At 40.2% G+C, this 23,354-nt stretch overlaps 1 protein-coding gene across 6 annotated transcripts in view; it reads left to right on the top strand.

The window, feature by feature from the left end:
• DMD (dystrophin) overlaps positions 1-23,093 on the top strand; it is a gene marked incomplete at both ends in the record, with an annotated part of 2,101,015 nt that extends 2,077,922 nt beyond the window's left edge. For all 6 annotated transcript variants that reach the window (XM_080719244.1, XM_080719243.1, XM_080719246.1 and 3 more), the window contains 2 exons: positions 6,005-6,097; positions 22,996-23,093. In XM_080719244.1, coding sequence (XP_080575370.1) covers positions 6,005-6,097; positions 22,996-23,093 — 191 coding nt within the window. The remainder of the gene's footprint in view (positions 1-6,004; positions 6,098-22,995) is intronic.
• Between the last annotated feature and the right edge of the window lie 261 nt (positions 23,094-23,354).

Genomic DNA, 23,354 nt, shown 5'->3' with positions numbered 1-23,354 from the left:
TCAGGGTAATTAGGGTTCCTATCTCCTGAAATCCTATCATTTCTCTATGTTGCAACTTTCTGTCCTCTGTTGCTGTGTTATAAATGTTATAAATGACCGCACAATTCTCTAGTTACACCTTTCTCGATCTCATCTCTGCTGGTTGGCTGTAGTACGGCTAAGCTGGACTCCAAGGCATGGATTGGGTTCGACTCTCCCCCGTGACTCTCCTACTTCCTGTGCCAATAGGCTGTCTGAACTATGTGCTTCTTATGGCACATGATCACAGGAAGGCCAGCACATCATAAGCCTTCTACTTGTGTCATATCTGCTAACATTTCATTGGCCACAGCAGGTCACACAACCGAGTCCAATTTCCTGGGCCAGGGAAGTACAGCGTCTCCATTGGCCTCGCCATATTTTGAGCAAGTCAGTCACACTCGCTTCTTGGTGCCTTTGTATTTGCTATTCCCTCTGTCCTTCGCATTCTTCCTTCAAATACTTACATACATGGCTTCCATTCTCGTCTCCTTTGTTTTTCCTTGGCTCCATCTCATCATTGAGGGATTCCAGGACTGCTCGTTATCTCTGGATAGCCCTCTCTTCAGAGTGTTTATCGCCATGTGTAGCCGCATGCCTCCAGAAGAAGGGGAGTTTCATGAGTGGGGCACAGTGGTGCATACCTCTAGTCCCAGTGATTAGGAGGCTGATCGGGAGGATTGCAGGTTTGGGGCCAGTGCTTGGTAATTTAGCAAGGCCCTGTTTCAAAACAAAAAAATTAAAAGGGATGAGGGTGTAATGCAGAAGTAACAAGCTCCTGGGTCTAATCCCCAGTATCACACATGCACACAGACACGCAAAGAATGTGAACTCATGAAGAGTGGGCTTTGGGGTGGCTCACTGACATAACTATCATCTAGAGCAATGCCTGGCATATATCTGGCTTTGGGTTAATTTTTAATGAAAATTAATGTTTTACATTTTTCATGTTTTTTCTAAAAAGCATAAAAAAACTGGCCTAGTATCTAATGGTACAATAGTAATAATTTAATTATTATGCTACTGGGAATTGTACTCAGGGCATTCTACCTCCAAGCTACACCTCCAGCCCTATTTTTTACTTTGAAACAGGGTCTGGCTAAGTTGCTGAGGCTGGCCATTAACCTGGGGTCCTCCTATCTCGGCCTCCCATATCTGGATCAATGGTGTTCATTTAAATTTGGGTTTCATTTAACTGGCCATTAACCTGGGGTCCTCCTATCTCGGCCTCCCATATCTGGATCAATGGTGTTCATTTAAATTTGGGTTTCATTTAACTGTTCCAGCATAAGAAATTTTTCCAGTACAATCTGGTACAGAAAACAGCAGTCATCAAGCATTTTTCAGTCACTTAATTCATCTTGAAAAAGACGAGTTAAAGCCATCTTCAGAAATCCAGAGAATAAGCCTGGCAGGGTGGTGCAAACCTATAAGCCAAGTCCATGGGCGGGCTGAGACAGGAGGATTCAGGTTTGAGGATAGCATCAGCGACTCAGTGAGACTTTCTGCAGCTTAGCAAGACCCTGTTTCAAAACAAAACAATAAAAAGAGCTGCAGATGTAGTTTGGAGGTAGAATGTCCCTGGCTTCGATCTCCAGCACCCCCCCTACACACTCCAGAGAATATTTTTTAAAAGAAGCAAGATCTTATTTCACTTTTTATGTACTACCTAAGATATATTAGATACTCTAAAAATGTGTGAATGAAGACTGGGGGTATAGCTAAGGAGAAGAGTGTACACCTAGCATGTCCACAGGCCTAGGCTCAATCCTTGGCACTAGAAAAATGTTGCCGGGCGTGGTGGCACACACTGTAATCCCAGCCTTCGGGAGGCTGAGACCGGAGGCTCGCGATTTGCAGCCAGCCTCAGCTACTTAGTGAGGCCCTCTGCAACTCAGTGAGACCCGGTTTCAAAATAAAAGAATAAAAGAAAAAAAGAAAAGAAAAAATAGGGCCGGGCGTGGTGGCGCATGCTGGTAATCCCCGTGCTTGGAGGTGGAGACAGGAGGATCGAGTAGGTTCGAAGCCAGCCGCACTGGCCTAAGAGACCCTGTTTCCAAAAATAAAAAAGTATAAAATAGGTCTGGGAGCGTAGCGCAGAGGTAGAAGGGCTTCCAGGAACCCCAGTACCACCCCCCTCAAAAAAAAAATAGTGCAGGGTGTGTAGCTCGGAGATCAAATACCCCTGGGTTCCATCCCCAGACCCGCAAAAAAAAGAAAGAAAGAAAGAAAGAAAGAAAGAAAGAAAGAAAGAAAGAAAGAAAGAAAGAAAAATATTTTAATGGATACAGTTATTACTGACATGAAAGTTTCATTGTAATCTAGTTTTGCATTTCTACTTGGGCATTCCTATTTGAGACAGATAATTCTTTATCTGTAAAGATGAACTTGGCTGACATTATTCAATTTATACTTTATAATTTGATCCTTGAAATAAATCAGGGACAGGAATGCCAGTCACATCATTGAACAGGACCTGAATACTAACACAGTACAGCTGAGTTCCTCGAGCTCCAGTATGATGTAATTAAACTGTCAGAAATACTAACATCGACGCCCATGAGGGTCTCTGTCGGTTCTGATTTGTTCTGTGAAACATCATTAAAGTGGACTCACTGCCATTAAAAGTGTCTCATGGTGCCCAATTCAACCAAAATTTGAATCGGTAATGGAACAAAAAGATGTAATCAGCCCTGCGTTGGTCAGGATCCTCTTCCTAGTAGTATTTCACTCATTTCATCTTTACTAGATAATTGTCATTTAAGGCTGCAAGAAAAAAGAAACTAAAAATACCAAACGTCATTTTTGTCTTTTCTAAAGGCATAAACGTAAGCAAACTGCGAGTGTGTGTTTGTGGAGAGAGAGAGAGAGAGATACTCTTTTTTTACTTTGTGATATTAATTCAACACTCCCTGTCCTTGGTATTTCTTTTTTCTTTTCTTTTTTTTTTTTTTTTTTGTGGCACCAGAGATTGAACCCAGAGGCATTTCACCTCTGAGCTAAATATCCAGCCCAGTTTTATTTCTTATTTGAAAACAGGGTCTCACGAAGTTGTGGAGGCTGGCTTCAAACCTGTGATCCTTTTATCTCAGCCTCCCAAATACTGGGATTACAAGTATGTGCCACCATTCCTGGCTTATCCTTGGTATTTCAAAGAGGTTTCTTGCGGCTCACCTTGGTGTACACCTGTAATCCCAGTACTTGGGAGACTTGAGATTGGAGGATCACAGGTTTGAGGCCAGAGTACAATAGATTAGTGAGGTCATGTTTGAAAAATAAGAAAATTACAAAGTATTATGGGCACATATGTCCCTATTACTCTGAGCTGTGTGTGAGACCACAAGGTACCCATAAAATTATAGTAAAAAAATAAAAATAAAATAGGGCTGGGGCTGTAGCTCAGAGGTAAAACTCTTCTGGGTTGAATCCTCAGTATCACACACACACACACAAAATCATAGAGGTTTCTTCCTCTGGGGAAGGCTACCATGACATGCACAGAACCAGAGGCTTTTTATCGACCCTCCATTCTAATAATGATACGCAGCCTCAGTCCACCTTAGATAAGATTTCTGTCTTAATGGTTAGCTTTGGCAATGATTCTTTTAGCTAGTGCTTTTTTAAAAAAAAAAGGATGGAAAGAGGAGTAAGTGCAGGATTATAGTCATAGCTGAAAATCCAAGCGGCATAGACCAAAGGAAATGACAATAATATTGAAAGCTCCCGGTTATTTTAAGTCAAATGTGAACCTGAGGTTATCTTTAAGTGTGTTTGTTTTTCCTTGCTGAATTGCTAAAGCAAGGTCTTGTTTTCCATGAAAATGACAACATGCCGAGCAAGCAGAGCTTGAAAGCAGAGCTTTGTTTACTGGAAGATTGACTATTATAATTAATTTCAAAGAACCTTCAAAATTAAAATTTTCTTTGCATCTAAGATATTTCCTCCCTATTGCAAATCTTTGAGGTGTCTTTAACACGTGAATAAAGAATAGAGACACTGATCCATAAAATCTACAAGGAGCTTCCCATTCCCCATGAAGATCCATTCGAAACAACTCCTTTACTTCCAGATCACTACCCTTCACATAAACAAATGCTCATAAATGAGAGAAACAAGAACTCCTCGCTATAAAATGCTCAAACATCATTATGATAATGTAGTCCCAAGTAACAAAAGAGGAAAGGAACATAGCTAACTCTCCAGTATACACTATATCTACTGCCCTTAGAACGCTAATGTTTGGTTATCTGTAAGGTCATGTACAACTTTCATTTGACTCTATTACATTGAACATTAGAGATGCTTGAGTTTTGTTTATAATTTTGGCTAAATGTCAAAGAAATCGTGAAAAAATACCTTCGTGTCTCCACTCTTTCTTACCTTCGTGAAATGAATACAGACTATGACATTCTGCTTTTCTTTTTGTACCACAAATGTGTATTACAATTGTTTCATTACAAAATAATGTTTCAAGCTGGGGATGGTGGCACACACTTGTAATCCCGGCATTTGAGAAGGCTGAGACCGTGGGATCGTGGTTCGCGGACAGCCTCAGCTACATAGTGAGGCCCTCCACAACTTAGACCCTGTTTCAAAATAAGAATAAAAAAAAAAAAATAGGGCAGGAGGTGTAGCTCAGAGGTCGAATGCCCCTGGGTTCCATCTCCAGAGCTGAAAAAAAAATTTAAAAAAAGTTTCACACTTGTTAAAGGGCCATAAGAAAAATGGATTTGTCGATTTTATCTGGCTTATTTTTTTTATTTTTTTGTACTGGGGATTGGACACAGGACTATTCTTTTGTTTATTTTAAAACTGTGTCTTGCTAAGTTACTTTGGCTGGCTTCAAACGTACTCTTCCTGTCTCAGCCTCGCAAGTACTAGGATTACAGACATGTACCACTATATCTGGCTGTCGATTTTCTTTTGTGTATGTATATGTGTGTATTGAACCCAAGGGCATTCTACCTCTGAGCTACACCCCCAGCCCTATTTAATGTTTTATTTTTTTTGTTTTGAAACAGTCTCACTAAATTGCAGAAGGCTTCACGAAGTTGCTGAGGCTGGCCATGAACCTATGGTCCTGTCTCAGCCTCCCAAGTACTGAGATTACAAGCACACACCAGCATCGTAGCTAACTTTATCTTAACTTCTAAATAAACACGCTGTTTTCTTCTAAAAGGATGATGATGCAAATAAATCGCTATTTGAAGGCAAACATGGTGGCATACAACTGTAATCTCAGTACTTGGGAGGCTAAGACAAGAGGACCTCAGGTTCAAAGTAAGCCTCACCAACTTAGACCCTGTTTCAAAGTAAAAAGTAAAATAAGACTGTGGTTGTAGCTCAGAGGTAGAGCAACCCTGGGTTCAATTCCCAGTAACACACACCAAAAAAAAAAAAAAAAACACATAGAATTACTCATTTGAAAGAATTGTTCCCTAATTATTAAGCTGGATATTTTTGTTGTTGTTATTGTTATTTATGAGCAAGTAAAAGGAATTTATAAGTGTGTGTGTGTGTGTGTGTGTGTGTGTGTGTGTGTGTGTGTAACCGGAGATTGAATCCAGGGACATTCTACCTCTGAGCCCCAACCCCAGCCCTATATTATTTTTTATGTTGAAACAGGGTCTCTGTAGGTTGCTGAGGGCCTCACTAAGTTCCTGAGGCTAGCCTTGAACCTGAGGTCCTCCTGTTGCAGCCTCCCTCTAAGTTTGCTGTGATCTTTTCCACTTCCATAATTGAAATGTTTGCAAAGAAATCTCTTAACATTATTTTGCTTTCTCTCCATCATTTTGACCACGTGTATGTTGTTCCTCGCGCAAAAGTATCCGTAAAGGATTTTAATCATTCGGTACTAGGATTACAGGCATGTGCTACCGTTCCTGACTTACAACAGTTTTTAAAATGTGACCGCAATCCTCTTCTCTAGCACGTCTACGTTTTGCCAATGTGTAATTTGCTGGTGTTTGTTTTTGCTTTCCTTAAGGCGAGGAAGATCTTCTCAGTCCTCCCCAGGACACAAGCACAGGGCTAGAGGAGGTGATGGACCAACTCAACAACTCCTTCCCCAGCTCCAGAGGTAAGTTTTAACACCCAGGCCAGACACGGACCTGCTGGAATCGGGCACTGATGGCCTAATTGCCCACCCGATGTATGTATCACCTTTATAGAAGCCTGCAGAATTGCCGGTTTGGGCCCATGGTGCAAAGATTTTAGTTTTAGTATGAATTTACTGGCTTGTGATATTTTCAGTTCAAATACTTGCATAATCTAGATGTTTCTAGAAATAAGAATGCTACCTTATATTTATCAAATATTTTAGTTGCTTCCCACATTAATCTGAAGAATTGATTGTGCCTTTACTTAAGAGCAATTATTATGTGACTTTTATAGATTGGAAAATTAATGCCCTATCATGCCTTGGCCAGGGACATATGGCCACTGCGTGCTCTATAAAAGCCTGCGTCAAGCCGGGCGTGGTGACGCACGCTTGTAATCCCAGCATTCGGGAGGCTGAGACCTGGAGGATCGCGGTTCGCAGACAGCCTCAGCTACTTAGTGAGGCCCTCTGCAACTCAGTGAGACCCTGTTTCAAAATAAAGAAAAAAAATAGGGCAGGGAGTGTAGCACGAAGGTTGAACGCCTCTGGGTTCCATCCCCAGACCCACACACACACACACAAAAAGCCTATATCATGCCCAGTCAGTGGTGGTACTGGGAATTCCAATTATACTTCGGATGCCCTTTATATTTAATAATTGTGTTATGCCTCATCATTTAAATATGGAGATAATGAGGTTTTCATAGATCAGTTTATTTTTTTCACTTCCATATTTGAAATGTAGCCTTTGCAAAGAAATATATTAACATTATTTTGCTTTCTGTCTAGCATTTGACCGTGTGTATTTTGCCCCTCATGCAAAAGTGTCATTTGTGTCCATATAATTTTCCCAGCGGCCTTCACGAGCCTCCATTGTCATGTTTCATTCGAGGGGATATTGCCCCCATTGTTAGTTTCTGAGGTCATAGACTGATAGCAACCACGTATGGTGGTGCATACATGGCGCACCTGTCATCCAGTGTTGGGAGACTGAGACAGGAGGATCTCAGGTTCAAGGACAGTCTCAGCAGTGTATCAAGATTTTCATTAACCTAGTGAGACTCTGTTTCAAAACAAAAAATGATAGCCGGGCGTGGTGGCGCACGCTTGTAATCCCAGCATTCGGGAGGCTGAGACCTGGAGGATCACGGTTCGCGGACAGCCTCAGCTACTTAGAGAGGCCCTCTGCAACTCAGTGAGACCTGGTTTCAAAATAAAGAATAAAAAATAGGGCAGGGGGTGTAGCTCAGAGGTCAAATGCCCCTGGGTTCCATCCCCAGACACGCAAAAAAAAAAAGAAATTGTTCTGGGTGTGTAGGTTGGAGGTAGAATGCCCCTGGGTTCAATCCCCAGTTACACATGCATGTGCACGCGCACACACACACACACACGCACGCACACGCACACACACTGATTGATAGCCATCTCCTGTGAGCCATAGAAAGCAAGGCTAGAGAAACAGGTAGGAGGAAACCGTAGTTTTCGTGGCCAGTGATTGGCACCCCTAATGGGCAACCTGGGAAGTGAGGGTGACAGAAACTCTGCTCTATTTGTTCCTTTCCATAAGGGCAACGAGAAGGGTGATTGGAATAGGATGCTTTTCCTAGCTCTTTGTTCAGTGTCAGTTAACAATGGCCATTTCCCAGCTATTTGATGTGCAAGTGAACATTGTGCAGCGCACACTAAAAGCAATAATATTCTGGCGGAGCGTTGCTAAGGAACCATCAAGGGAAGCTAATTTTAAATGTCTGCACCAGCCATGTTTTCACTGCCAAACACCACTGATGTGTTGGTTTGAACGGATAAAAATCATTTCTGTCTTCTGCTCCTCCAACCCTCCCATTCCCACCCTGACTAGGTTAGGTATCGCCTCCTCTTGGACGTCAGGATTCCTAAGGAGAAGACCATGCTCAGAAATGGCAGAATCCAAATGCCTTCAGCATTATTCTCCTGCCAGCTTTTACTAGTTCCTAGCAGTATTAGAATAAGTACTAGGGATACGCCGGGTGCCTTAGCATAATCCCGGTTCTCTGGGAGGCTGAGGCAGGAGGATCACACATCTGAGTCCAACATACAGTAACTCAGAGAAACCCTCAGCAACTTGGTCAGACCCTGTTCAGAATAAAAAATAAAAGGGCTAGCTTATAGACAGAATGCCCCTGGGTTTAATTATATATATATATATGAGTCCTTGAAGCTAGATTGGGTATGGACAAAGCCTCCTGAAAGCCTAGAAACTACCTCCTCTGATACGGTATTTGCATTTAGCATCTCTGATGTTGTAGTTACTTGTTTGATATTGATTCACTTGTATGAGAACATGGGGGAACTCCATTTAGGCCACCTAGATAATATTTACTAAATTAGTGCTTATAAAAGAATACCATTTCCTGAGTGCTGGTCTGAATTCTCGAATATGGGATAAGGAGACTTTGTTGGATTCCAGTTCTGTGTCTAAAGTTTCTACACAACCAATCATACCCTGGAGGCTTGAGAATATTCATTCATATTCTTGAAAAATGGAAGTTATAAAAAGAGAGTGGCTAAGGTATTGGAAGACACAGCTGGTCTTCCTATGATGCTATGACTTTGGTAATTTATTTTGTTTTCTGCTTTCTGTTAAATTAGGAATTATTGAGCCAGGCATGGTGGTGCACGCTTGTAATCCCAGCGCTTAGGAGGCTGAGATAGGAGGATCACACAGGTTCGAAGCCAGCCTCAGCCTCATAGTGAGGCTCTCAACAACTTAGTGAGACCCTGTTTATAAATAAAATTTAAAATAGGTATGGGAGTATAGCCCGAAGGTAGAAAAGCTCCTGGTTCCATCCCTAGTACCACCAAAAAAAAAAAAAAATTAGAAATTATTAGGCTAATTTCTCTCCCAATTCAGATGGATATAAAAAGTAACATCTCTATAAGAATAGGTAATTAATGTGTTTTGGATGTATTTTTTAACTGGGAAAAAATGCCATGCGCGCGTGCACGCGCACGCACACACACACACACACTCTTGGGGTTGGTAGTAACAGCTTACCAAGTTGGTAGCTATGTTAGACTGGTACTAAGAAAAGTTTTGTTTTTAACATCTCAGGAACATAGACTCTCCGAAAGGGAAGAACCATGAAAGGTCATGTAAGCATTTTTACATTCAGAACACTGGCCATCAACCTAATCTATTAACTTTATAAGATACACACACACACACACACACCTCCATACAAAGATCAGAAACAAAAGTTTCATGAAGCAGTACCTTCTAAACTACATAAATGTGTGCTGTTTCTGTTTTATTTCCTTTTTTTTTCCTTCTTGATGGTACTGGATGTTGAACCAGAGGCATTCTACCTCTGAACTACATCCCCAGTACCTTTTATTATGCATTTTGAAATGGAATCTTGCTAAGGATGCCAAGGCTTGCCTTGAACCTGCAATCCTCCTATCTCTGTCTCAGCCTCCCAAGTATTGGGATTAATACATGTGGTCAACTACACCCAGCTCTGTTTTATTTATTTTAAAGTAAAATTCTGGTTTGCAATTCACTAAATTAATTTTCTCATTATCCAGTGCTTTAAAAAATACTTAATCGAACTGATCTCAGTTTTGTTTCTTTTGTTGTTGTTGTTTGTTTGTTTGTTTTTGTCCAAGTGAATATCTTTCCTGAAGAAAAGTAAATGCTAATATTTTTACCATGAAAATTCCTGCCAAGTCCTGGTTAATGTCTTAGATTCCATCCATGTTCTTGATGTTGTATTTTTTTTTTTTAATGTAGTTCATGGTTGTTACAGCTGTTTCAGACAGCTGTTTGAGTAACTCAAACCAGATGTCAGAGCCAGAGGTCTGACACTTAGTGGAAATGTGCTATTAAATACCACCTCATGGTTTATTTAACCGTGCTAGTTAATTGCCCACAGAGGGAAGGCCTTTCTTTAAAAAAGAAAAGAGCATTTTCTATAAATGTATCAAATATATAGATAGGTGAGCTGTGTACTTTATATTTGCAACTTTTTGTTAGCCCTTACCACAGCTTTGACGTAGTTTTGTACCTGAGATATCAGTGTGTGTGTGTGTGTGTGTGTGTGTGTGTGTGTGTGTTTGGGATTGCACCGAAGGGTGCTCTACTTCTGAACTCTACTCTGGCATTTTTAATTTTTAATTTTGAAACCGTCTGGCTAAATTGCCGAGGGTCTCACCGAGTTGCTGAGGCTGGGCTCACACCTGCTATCCTCCTGTATCAGCCTCTCGAGTACCAGGATTAGAGATGTACCAGTGGTATGCCCAGCCATCAACGAATCTTTATTTTCACAGAGTACCTAGAAGCTCAAAGAACTTAAGTACCTTGTTGATGGCCATTTAGCAACTTAAATTAGGCTTCTGACCTTATCTCGATGGCCTTGTTAAATAAACTATTATCCAAATTAATAAAGGGCAGCATACTCCTCCATCTAGTGATAAACCAGTGGCCGACACTATTCTGCATAATGGACACTATTCTGTAGAATGTCCCAGGTGTGATTAGATCTTGCCTGATTAATCTATACATACAGTTAGTTGTTCACAACCTCGGGATTTCAGTGGCTCTGTGTATATTTCAACACTGAACATTAGCCAGTTTCTGTCTAGGCTGTGTGTTTATCTGTAATCTGTCCCTCTGTCTATAAGTATATGTAGAATTTGAATTCCGCTGCAATGAAAGTCATGATCTACTTATCCCCTCCGAGACAGTTTCTAAATCTCCACCATATTTCTACAGGAACACTACATGGATGGAATGAACAATAAATGCGATTTAAAAATAAAACTTTTAAGCAATTTGTTCATAAGGCTCTGATCATTTAGCAGTCTGCAAATGTATTTTTATATATATTGCATGTGCACTGGTGGAAGACATGCTTTCCTGGTCTGCGGTAGGGAATTGGGGGCTCTCTTAAATGAGGTGCCACTTTGTATAGATTAAGGAATGATAAGAGCCAAGATAAGCTCTTAGTGCAGCGACAGTCAGGAAAGCAGGGAGCAGTGCTGTGCGGGGATTTCTGCCTGTACAGTCTCTTGCCTACTGACCCGTGCCATGTCATTTTAATTCCCAAAAGCCCATACCACCCTGTCTTTCACACCATCCACCATCCTCTCTCAAATAAGCTTACATACACCCTGTCACATACCACTAAATTAACCTTGTCATCTTTTCAAATTCAAATTGTGTTTCATGGTTCTTCTATGGAAGAGCAACGTAAAGAAGAAAGGCAGATAACAGCATCATGTGTACCCTCTCGGGCACCATTCTGTTTCCTATGCGCTTCCACAAAGGAGTCGAAGTGTTATCCCTTTATACTAGGGACCTCCAAACTCTTGCCCATGGGCCATATGTGGCCCTCTACCTGTGTTAGAAATAAAGTTTTATTGGAACACAGTCACAGCCATTTATTTACATGCTGTCCAAGGTTGTTTTCTCCCTACAAGGGCAGTGTTTGTGACAGGCCTGAATACTTGCTACAGACACCGTGTGGCTTGCAAACTCTAAGATACTTACTATCTGACCCTTTATAGATAAAATATGCCCATTTCTGCTTCATACAATTTTGTGCTCATTTTGACTCATCGTGTGTTACAGAGGTTGCCTTCCGTGCTGATCAACTTTCAGCTCAACAAAATTGTGCTATTAAATTGATTTTTACGTTTATGTCATGTTCACCAAAGAACCTGTGTGGTCAGTATTGGACGTTGTAGCTATTTGGATCATCTTTGACTTAAAATGAAACAGATTCCCTAAAAAAAGGGTCTTATTCTTCCTAAAGTTTTTATAACAGTCAGTGAACTAAAAGAAGAAAGAAAGAAAGAAAGAAAGAAAGAAAGAAAGAAAGAAAGAAAGAAAGAAACTATAAAGGCACTCAAAAACAATAGTGTCCTACAATTCTGAGTCTGAATTACAATCAATCTGACCTGACCAGAACCTTTGTTTAGACCCAGGACTCTCTCAGCCCACTTCCCTTTTCTCCCAATTCTTTTGATTCATTTCCTGATAACATACCACATTGCCAGATGGACACTCTAATTGAAAGTTCAAACTCATTTCTAAAGAATGTACTTTTAAAATCAAATTCTTGTGTGTGTGTGTGTGTGTGTGTGTGTGTTACTAGGGATTGAAGCCAGGGACATTCTACCTCCAAGCTATACCCCCAGGCTTATTTTGAAACAGGAGCTCATTATATTGCTGAGGCTGGCCTCAAACCTGCAATCCTTCTATCTCAGATTCCCAAGTACTGGGATTACAGGCTCATTCATTCATCTGTTGGTAAAAAATTATTTTAAATGTTACAACCAAGTAGTTTCTATTTTTCCTTTTCTTTAACTGACGCACAGTAATTACTGTCATTTTCAAGACTGTCATTAATCTGGGAAATTGCAGATGGAACTAGGGCAACTTAATTCATTTTTTTTTTACACAGAAAGAAGACCCTCTTGTACTATGTTAATGAGCTCATTCAGACCCAAGTGACAAGGGAGGATTTGGAAAGAGATTAAGGTTTACATGACTCTGAGATGTCCATTTTACATAAAATATGGCTTCTAAAGAAGGACCTAGAACAGAACAAATAATTATTTGCGGCAGAGTAGTAGGTGGCTCCTAGTTGATACTAACCTCTGAATATGACTGGTGTAGAATTCATAAAGATAGGCCAACTTGGTCATGTTAAGAATCATAACTGCACACTCGAAATTATTTTGTTTTCTAACACCATTCTTCCTAAAGTCCTGACTTTAAAAATTAAATCCTTGCCGGGCGTGGTGGCGCACGCTTGTAATCCCCGCACTTGGGAGGCTGAGACAGGAGGATCGCACGGGTTCGAAGCCAGCCCCAGCTACTTAGTGAGGCTCTCAGCAACTTAGTGAGACCCCGTTTCCAAATAAAATATAAAAAAAGGCCTGGGAGTATAGCCTGGAGGTAGAAAGCCTCTGGGTTCCACCCCCAGTACCACAAAATAAATAAATAAATAAATGAATACATACATAAATAAATAAATAAATAATAAAAATAAAGTCCTAGCCAGGCATCGTGCCACACACTTGTAATCCCAGTACTTGGGAGGCTAAGACTGGAGGATCCAGGTTAAGAGCCAGCCTCAGTTACTTAGGCCGTTTGCAACTTAGTGAGACCCTATTTCAAAATAAAGAATTAAAAAATAGAGCTGGGGATGTAAGTCGGAAGTAGAATGCCCCTGAGTTCAATCCCCAGCACCACAAATGCATACATACACACATACATAAAGTCCTGTTTTAAAAATAAAACAAAGTTGTCTGGGCATGGTGGCACATACCTGTAATCTCAGTACTGAGGAGGCAGAGACAAGAGGAATGCAGATTGAAGGTCAGCCCCAGCAACTTAGCAAGAACCTCACCAACTTAATAGGACCCTATTTCAAAACAGACATTAAAACATTAAAAAGGACTGGGGCGGGGGGCTCAGAACCAGAGTGCCCCTGGGTTCAATCCCCACTACCACACAAGAAAAGACAAAAAAAAAAAAAAAAAAATAGACCAAGGCTACAAGCCAGAACAAGCTAACAGCCCTTGGCATCCAAACTAAAGAGTGGCACTCAAGAACAAGTTACTTATAACACAGAAAAAAGTCTTGGCCACAAGCCCTCTGGTACTTTACCAATTCACTTCAGCCAGTGTTTAGCAAATACCAGTAACGTCTAGGTACAGTACAAGATATTGACGGTAGAGAGGTATGGACAGCCTCGTGGGGGGCCTACCCTCAGGAAGCCCAGAGTCTTTTAGGGAAATGGAATTAATTCTGCTACCAGACAGCATAACTATGCAGTATAAAGATTTTTTAAAGAACAATAAAACACACTGCCAAAATATTCCAAAGGAAGGAATGAATAATTCCTACTGGCTTTATGAAGTTCTCTCTTCCCTGTCATCTGGTATGGATCCGCCACTAGTAACACCCCTGATGAGGAAATCGTCCTCATTTTTTCTCTTTCCTCTAGTTTGAAGAACATCTGGAACACCCTTACATAGTCAGACTCAGTTTTCATGCTCCTAAGAAATCTCTACTTAGGAAAATTCAGAAGGAAGAAGGGGGAAATGAAAAAAGAAAGATGGCATGGGGGGAAGGAAGAAGGAAAGAAAAGTCGTACTTAGAAAAACTTTTATTTATTTATTTTTGTGGTGCTGGGGGGGATCCCAGGGGCATTCTACCGCCGAGCTACACCCCCAGCCCTATTTTTTTTTTATTCTTTATTTTGAAACAGGGTCTCACTGAGTTGCAAAGAACCTCACTAAGTAGCTGAGGCTGCCTATGAACCACGGTCCTCTAGTCTCAGCCTCCCAAACGCTGGGATTACAAGCGTGCGCCACCATGCCCAGCTTGGAAAACCTTTTAATGGGTATTACAAGTTTGAGTTCTTAAATCATTCACGAAACATTTCTTTTGTAGCTCCTTACTTCTTCATTCTCGAAGAGTAGTTCTGAAATTGTTTCAGGGAGTTTAATCCTGGAGCCAACAAGTGTTGTGGGTTGAGGGGAACCATGCTAGACAGGATCCTCCCACCATTCTGCTTTCATCTGCTGTACATGCAGGAATTCCATAGAAGACCATTAGGATGTGTCCCATTGGTGAAGCCAAAGCATTTGAAAACCAGTGTTCCCTTTTGAAGACCCTGGAGATAAAGAAAACGGCATGCCCAAAACATGTTAGTATGCTCAGAGGTCCCTACCTAGTTTCCCATCCAGTTGTAAACATAGAATACATTTACATCAGAATCTATTTCAAAGGTAGATCAAATGTATACAAAGGGATTCTGAAACACATGGTCAGTGGGTCTTGAGCCCTCGGCTGTCAATGCTTGAACTGTGAGAAGTAGGTTGAAGGCTCATTCTCGGATCACTCTTATCCATTAGTGAGGCTTACCTTATTCCCTGCTCATTTCTTTGTTTTCTCAAATGTCCCCAGTCCCAGGACATCCACAGCTTCTACCAGATAGAACAAATTGTCCCAGAAACATGGAGTCTAGCCTCTGTGTGGGCTTCAGCTTTGCATTTGGAGTACTGACTTTGGACACGCACTGTTAACTACTTTTTGTGTTTGAGTGTGTTGATTGTCAAGTCAAAAGTGAAAGATTCTGAGGTTATTGAACATTAAGCTCGAGATTCTACAGTTACCCTTAAAAACAATGCTTGGTTTGTCAAATTTCTATTCCGTGTCAGTTTTTATCCAGTTCGATGCATGAACTCTATGGATGCTATAAATGATGTCTCCTGGGTCATGTTTTCTGTTTACACTGATTTTATGTGTATGTAAAGGTTATTTGACTAGATGTGTCTTTGGGGTTTGTTTTGTTTCTTTTTTTTCCAGAAGAGAATAAATGAATTTTCATCTCAACATTTGTTTGGTAAAAGAAGCAAATTGGTATGAAACTATATATATATATATATATATATATATATATATATATATATATATATATATATATATGCGTGTTTATTTTTTTTTCCTTTCTGATATCTCTACCTCTTCCTCTCTCTGTTATTAAAGGAAGAAATACCTCTGGAAAAGCAAAGAGAGAGGTTAGTGAGATTCAGGCTCACAGCCATGGCTTCTGTCTGTCTCATCCTGCTTCTATGTTTGGCCTTCGTGTAAGAATTGTGTGTGTGCACGCGCATGTGTGTATTGCACATTGTGTCACGATGTAAGGATGGTAGTCGCCTCTCCACTTGCAACTCATGGGGACCGTTCCTGAATTTCCCATTACTGGTGTCTTCATCATGACAAGAGGACCAGGAGTCAGGGGAGCAGAAATCTCTGTCAAATGGCAGTCCCCTGTGGTCCCTGGGATGGAGTCCTGCAGTTTGTCATCTGTTGCCATTTGCAATGCACATAAATAAATTTAGCCTTGAACATCATTGATGAGTCACAAAGCTTCCTTCCACTTCCCAAGATCTTCACTGCCAGTGCCCTTGGGTATCCTTCTGGAAGGAAGTCCTTTGGCTTTAGTTTTTTGCTCTGAGTTTCAACACTCTTTCCCCTTTTAGCGAACATTTTTTGAATACTGTTCTGAGTCTTTACCATTGTTTTCTCCACATCATCTTAATGACAAATCTATGCGGTCGGTACTCTCTTTAACCCCGTTTTACAGATAAGGAAACTGAGTCAGTGACAGGGGAAGCAGTGTTTCCAAGGTAACAGAGCCAGCAAAATGACATTGAAAGACTTACGTCATCTCGACTTACCTTTGCGAAGATGCTTTTTTTTTTTTTAATTTAGCATTTGGATCCAGTTTAAAAAAAAAAAAAAGGAATGGCAGAGGCTCAATGGTTTCTTCACATGGTTTCTTGTGGATTGATTGTCCTTACCATGTGTTTTAATGTGATCACTGGGAGAAGGAAAGCTCATGTATGAGATGTTAATGGCGTTTACTGTTCTGGGAGACAGGATGGATGGGTGGAATGTCCTTATATGAGAAGATACTGCATCCTTAGTAACAGGATGGATTAGAGTGGCCCCTGGTACATTTAAACATAAGGAGTCATGCTAGAATTCTTCCAACATCGTGCCCTATGAGTGTAATGAATTTAATGAGCCTCAGTGTATCTATAGCAGTGCTGTTTCCCAAGGCTTTGGACAGGAGGATCCGAGTCAAGGAGCAATAGGCTACGAGGAAAAATTAAGAAGCCCTGAGTCAGAGCAAAGCATTGAATGGTCCTGGCTCGTGTGCTTCATATATGAGCCTTCCTAGGTTCATTCTTATAGTAAGTGCCTCTTAAAATATCTCTTAACTTCTGAAAAATCGCCCATAATTCTACTCCCCCCAAAATGTTTTATTTATGAACAAAGTTTTTAAAAGACTAGCACATTCTCTATCTCTATATGTATTTTGATGTCATACAGGCATTTGGAGACTACTACCTGAGGTATATGAAAGTCAAATAACGTTTCCAGAAGGCGGAGAATCAAAACAAGAATTTTTAATGCTACGAAAATACCCTAAGTAGACCAGATATTTTGTTCAGAGATTAAACTACAGAGAAGAAAAGAAAAGCAAATTTCACTGCAGTATTATGGCTTTGCTTGGGCCCAATGAATGCTAGCCATTTATTTGGGAATTGTATTTAAAAAAAAAAAAAATAGAGTGCCAGATTGCTATTGAGGCCTTGGGTCTTAGCCAGAAAGTCTCAATTCCAATCACTGCGGAAAACAACTCCCTTAGGCAGCGGTGGCTCGTGCGACGAAATGTGTTGCAGTTGGTGCCAACTTGGAAAAACATAAAACTGCCCTAATGTTCAACGCATGGTGCTTTTGTGTTCAATAATCCTTGCTTAAGAATGGATTAAATTAATACTTTCTATAGACGTATTTTTGTGTCAACTTGTGCCTGAAGCTGATTGCAAACGCCTGAATCCTGGCTGCTTTTCAGTGCCTCTTGCGTTTATAGTACGAGATTTTAATTTTGACTTTAGAAAAATCTGTCAGGAGAAGTTAATGACCTCACTAATGCTCTGCCTTACGCTCATGGATAATAGGACCGGGACATAAATCTGCTTTCCATATCCGTGTCACGGTGAAGTTTTAGCCATCCGGTGCAAGGAGGTATGATTCATTGGGAGAGGGTATTTGGTCCGAGACAAGAATTTGTGTTTTCTGGATCTCATGAAAACCTCCATGAAAAAAATTGGGATCATTATTCTGGTGAGATAGTTATTTATAAATGGCATAGCTAAAGGCATAATCTAGATGTGATGAGGCGATACCAAGAGCTCTTCATTCTTATAGCATAAAGAGGGCCACAACGGCCATTAATGAACATTAAATAGCCTAAAGAGGTGAAAAGCCACCTGACATTTTGTGGGAATGTATGTGGTATATTAAGAATAACGAGCCTCTATTTTTCTGGCCACTTTTTCAGCAGCAGATACCCTTAAAAGAGAGATTCAGGAATTTTCCTTCCAGGTAGTAACTGAACACCCTTAAGGGAATAGAAACAGCACCATTTGCCTATATAATCTATAAATTAAATTATTATTATCATTATTGTTATCATTATCATTTATTTTGTGTAGGACTGGGGATTGAACCCAGGGGCAGTCTACTGCTCAGCAACTTCCCCAGCCCTTTTGATTTAATTTTGAAGCAGGGTCTCACTAGGTTAACCAGGCTGGTTTCAAACCCGATATTTCTGTCTTATCCTCCCAGTACTGGGATTACAGATTTGTCTCTTGGCACCTGGCATTGTTTTATTACCATCTTTTAGAATTCAGTCCATATCCCCAGTACAATCTAAAAAGGTACTTTTGGGGGGAGTACTGAGGTTTGAGCCCAAGGACATTCTACCTCTGAGCTATACCCTCAGTTCTTTTTTTTTTTTTTTGTACTGATGATTGAACTGAGGGCATTCTACACATGGTCTAACTAAGTTGCTGAGGCTGGCCTCAAACCCATGATTTTCCTGTCTCAGCCTCCCAAGTATTGGAATTACAGATGTGTACTATTATGCCTGTTTCTAAAAATCTTTTGGTGATCAATAAGCTGACAGGAAAAACTGAATTCTTTCTTATTCTTATTCATTTTCTAATATATTTTCTGTCAGTTAGACAGGTGGCCAGGCATGGTGATGCATGCTTGTAATCCCAGTTCTTGGGAAGCTGAGACAGGAGGATCGCACAGGTTTGAAGCCAGCCTCAGCTACTTAGTGAGGCTCTCAGCAACTAAGTGAGACCCCGTTTCCAAATAAAGTATAAAGTAGGTCTGGGAGTATAGCCCGGAGGTAGAAAGCCCCTGGGTTCCACCCCCAGCACCACAAGAAAAAAATGGGTCATGAAATAAAGTTGAAGAGCATTTGGAAAACAGAGCTGTTTATTTTGATTACTTGTGTCCAGTGAGGGGAAAAGAAGGGCATTATATGAAGCATGAAGGAAAAAATATGTAAAATAAAATTCATATAAAATATGTAAAAATATATATATTGAGCATGCCTATTAAAAAAAGAAAAAAATAGCTTGTATTACATTCAGATATCAGATAGTAAAGGTCTTTTTTTGTGGTACTGGGGTTGGCACCCAGGGGCATTCTACCTCCGAGCTACACCTCCCTAGCCCTATTTTTATTCTTTATTTTAAAACAGGGTGTCTCTAAGTTTCAGAGAGCCTCACTAAGTAGCTGAGGCTGGCCACGAACTGTGATCCTCCTGTCTCCGCTTCCCAAATACTGGAATTACAAGCGTGTACCAGCACACCTGTCAGTAAATGCCCTGGCTTTTTTTTTTTTTATCAACTTTTTGTGTGTGTGGTACTGGGGAATTGAACTCAGGGGCATTCTGCCTACAAACCACACCCCCAAGCTTTATTTTATTTATTTTTACCTTTTGGAATATACCTAGATTTATTTGAAAATCAACTCTTTAATTTACAGAAATTTGGAAAATATCAGAGCAAATATTTTATGCATATAGATAAGCAGGTTAGAAGGTGTTAATTGGCCGTAAAATGAGTAAAAAATCTCTTTGTATTAGATATGACTTGAATACACTGATTAATGAAAGCATTTATATAAGAATCTGATTAGTTCTCCACGCGAGGTGGATCATATCTCCAAGATAAAGCTCAAAACGGAAATCTCTGTTTAAATGCCATAGGAAAGGAAGTAACACTGCAGCTTTAATAGCTCTTAATACTCAGAATCTGATCACAGTAATTACAGCTCAATAATCCAGATAATGAGGGCTATTTGGTTCTTAAAGATAAATTTGAAAGATATAAACTCCATATAAGATATCTTGAAATTTACTAGAAAAAGAAAGCTTAATCCAGGGACAAATTTCCTTTCTTTTAGCATGAAATGATATAAGTTAAATGTGTTATATAATTATCAGTAGTAGTAAAATTATAAATATTTAGTGTTGAAAGTTTTAAAAATGAACAGTAAGAAAACAACTAGTATTTCCCAGCCCTATTTTTTTAATTCTGAAACAGGATCTCACTAAGTTGCTGGGGGTCTTGCTAAGTTACTGAAACTGGTCTCAAATCTGCAGTTGTCTCAGCCTCCCAAGTGCTACCACATCCAGCCTCAACTTTGTTAATGGCTATTAAGATAGCTAGCAGCAAGATCCTGTTTCAAAATAAAATGGACTAGGAGGTTAGTTCAGAGGCAGAATGCCATTAGGTTCAATCCTCAGTACCACATAAGAATAAAAGAGAGCCGGGCGTGGTGGCGCACGCATGTAATCCCAGCATTCGGGAGGCTGAGACAAAAGGATCGCGGTTTACGGACAGTCTCAGCTACTTAGTGAGGCCCTCTGCAACTCAGTGAGACGCTGTTTCAAAATAAAGAATAAAAAATAGGACAGGGGGTGTAGCTCGGAGGTCGAATGCCCCTGGGTTCCATCCCCAGACCCGCAAAAAAAAATTAAATAAATACATACATACATACATACATACATACATACATAAAAGAGATTGCTAGCAACTCAGAATTTGCAATTACTCCATCAATTTTTAATTATGCATAAATAACTGTGCAGATTTCTCAGGGTTTCAGTTATATATCTGTACTCTGAGCCCTAAGAAACAGCATAGGACACACTATGGTATCCTGTGGTTTCTATACCATAAAGAAGCCAAAGATGGTTCCATTTCTATCTCGAATGGCTACCAAACTATCAGCCCATTTTATGAATAGTTATATATGCTTTGTTAAAAAGCGTTCATATTTGCAGTCTCAATCAAAATCCAAAGTGATTTTTTTTTCAAAATATCATAATTAGTTCTCACTGAAACTCTTTGTACTAATAAAACTCAAAAGAGATTTACAAACTTGGTACCATACCATAAAAGCTTGAAATGACATTAAACTTTTAATGAGTCCTAAATTGAAACGATGCTGTCACTGTTTAAGTGCCTGCCTATGAATCCTCTTCTGATCCTCTCATTTTTTTTAAAGACGTGTCTCTTAAACTAAATATTAGAAGAGAATACCTGCTCCAGTCTATCTTTAATTTTATTGAGATTTTTAACAGTTATTATGGGAATCTGTAAAGTTGATACATGGCAAGGTAGTAATAGCCTAGGAAAGCATTTCGGTTCCAAAGGCAGTACTTTTAGTGGAAAGATTTACCAATGTCCAAAAATTAAAATTAGTCCTCTAAAAATATGGGACATCTACAGAAAGGAAAGCCATAAAGTATGTCTCGGATTATCTTACAGTAGAGCTGAATTTTGCTACAAAGAACTCGGGGACTTTGCTGCTCTTGTGTTCTGTGCCGGAAAATTACTAGTAGATCGTACCGCATATTATTAAAAGGCTGTTCTGATAGTTAATCCTCATTCAGCACGAGATCAAAGATGGATTCCAGGGTAGCTAAATCCATGCAATACATGTGGGTCGTAAGTTTTTTCCAGTGCTGGGAAATGAACACCAGGCCTTGCTTATGCCTGGGTGTGGGTCATACTATAATTAGGCTCTAGAGGAATTGAGATGAAAAGTGATTTTTATTCCAGTGCTCCCTGATTCAAATGTTGAGAGTATACAAGAAGGTCAATTCAAGAGTTTATTTTTCAACACAGTAAGCAGAGAGGAAACAGTTACCTCCACCATAGTACCTCTACCCTTCACGGCCTGAAAATGAAGATTTCTTTCATGTTGTGGTGATCGTGGCCATGATGAAATAAATGGCGATGGTGGTAGGGTGGTAATGGCGGCAGTGGCAGTAATTGTGAGGGTGGTGAGCTGATGGTGGTGGTGGTGGTGGTGGTGGTAGTGGTACTCACGAGGGTCATGATAGCCATGGCAGTGGTAGTTTGATAGCAAAGCAAAAAATGTTAAGCCAGGTGTAATGGCACACTCCTATAATCCCAGTACTTGGGAAATGAAACAGGAGAAACACAAGTTCGAGAAAGCCAGCCTCAACAATTTACCGAGACCCTGGTTTTTTGTTTGTTTGTTGGTTTTTTGGTTTTTTTGCGGTACTCGGGATGGAACCCGGGGGCATCTACCTCTGAGCTACACCCCCAACCCTATTTTTTTTAATTCTTTATTTTGAAACAGGGTCTCACTAAGTAGCTTAGGCTGGCTGCGAACCTGCCATCCTCCTGTCTCAGCTTCCCAAGTACTGGGATTACAGGCATGCTCCACCATGCCCAGCTTATTGAGACCCTGTTTAAAAATAAAATAGAGCTAGAAGAACTTGTATCAAAATAATAAAAAAATATTAGAAAGGGCTGAGGGTGTAGCTAGAAGTTTCAACCCCCAGTACCATGCACACACAAGAAAAAAATGTTAGTACAAATTACAAATAAGTTATGATAGAAATCTTTTCCATCCATGGAATCTTTTTTTTTTTTTTTTTTTTTTTTTTTGGTGGTGGTGGTCCTAGGGTTCCTGGAAACCCTTCTACCTCCGGGTTACACTCCCAGACAGACAGATATATCTAGATATCTAGATATAGATATAGAATATATAGATATATGTTTTTTTTTAAAACAGGGTCTCTTAAGCCAGTGAGGCTGTCTTCGAACCAGCACGATCCTTCTGTCTCCGCCTCCCAAGGGCAGGGATTACAAGCATGTGCCACCACACCTAGCCATGGAATCCTTTTGATATATGCTAGTTACATTTGGAAAATGAGTGCTGTGCTTGATATTTTTTTCCATTCCAATGACACCAGTAGCCTCATCTGGTCTGTGCCTGATACTAACCACGTGCAATGCTTCATTAACAAGGCTTTGCTTCTTCCTGGAACCCGGGGCCACCAAACTGCCCATCTTCAGTGCAGCATCTGTGTTGTCTTCACCCAGAAACAGAGTGATTTCCCAAACAGTAAAGAACCAGGGCGAAGACACCCACACCCTTTGTAAAATCTCTTTCTCTCTCTGTTTTTCAGGACACAATGTAGGAAGCCTTTTCCACATGGCCGACGATTTGGGCAGAGCGATGGAGTCCTTAGTTTCAGTTATGACAGATGAAGAAGGAGCAGAATAAATGTTTTACAACTCCTGATTCCCGCATGGTTTTTATAATATTCATACAACAAAGAGGATTAGACAGTAAGAGTTTACAAGAAATAAAATCTATATTTTTGTGAAGGGTAGTGGTACTATACTGTAGATTTCAGTAGTTTCTAAGTCTGTTATTGTTTTGTTAACAATGGCAGGTTTTACACGTCTATGCAATTGTACAAAAAAGTTATAAGAAAACTACATGTAAAATCTTGATAGCTAAATAACTTGCCATTTCTTTATA

This window comes from Muscardinus avellanarius (assembly GCF_963383645.1).
Source record: "Muscardinus avellanarius genome assembly, chromosome: X".
In the NCBI taxonomy this organism is placed as follows: Eukaryota; Metazoa; Chordata; class Mammalia; order Rodentia; family Gliridae; genus Muscardinus; species Muscardinus avellanarius.
The sequence above is the reverse complement of the archived record's forward strand: the minus strand, read 5'-3'. Positions and strand labels throughout refer to the sequence as shown.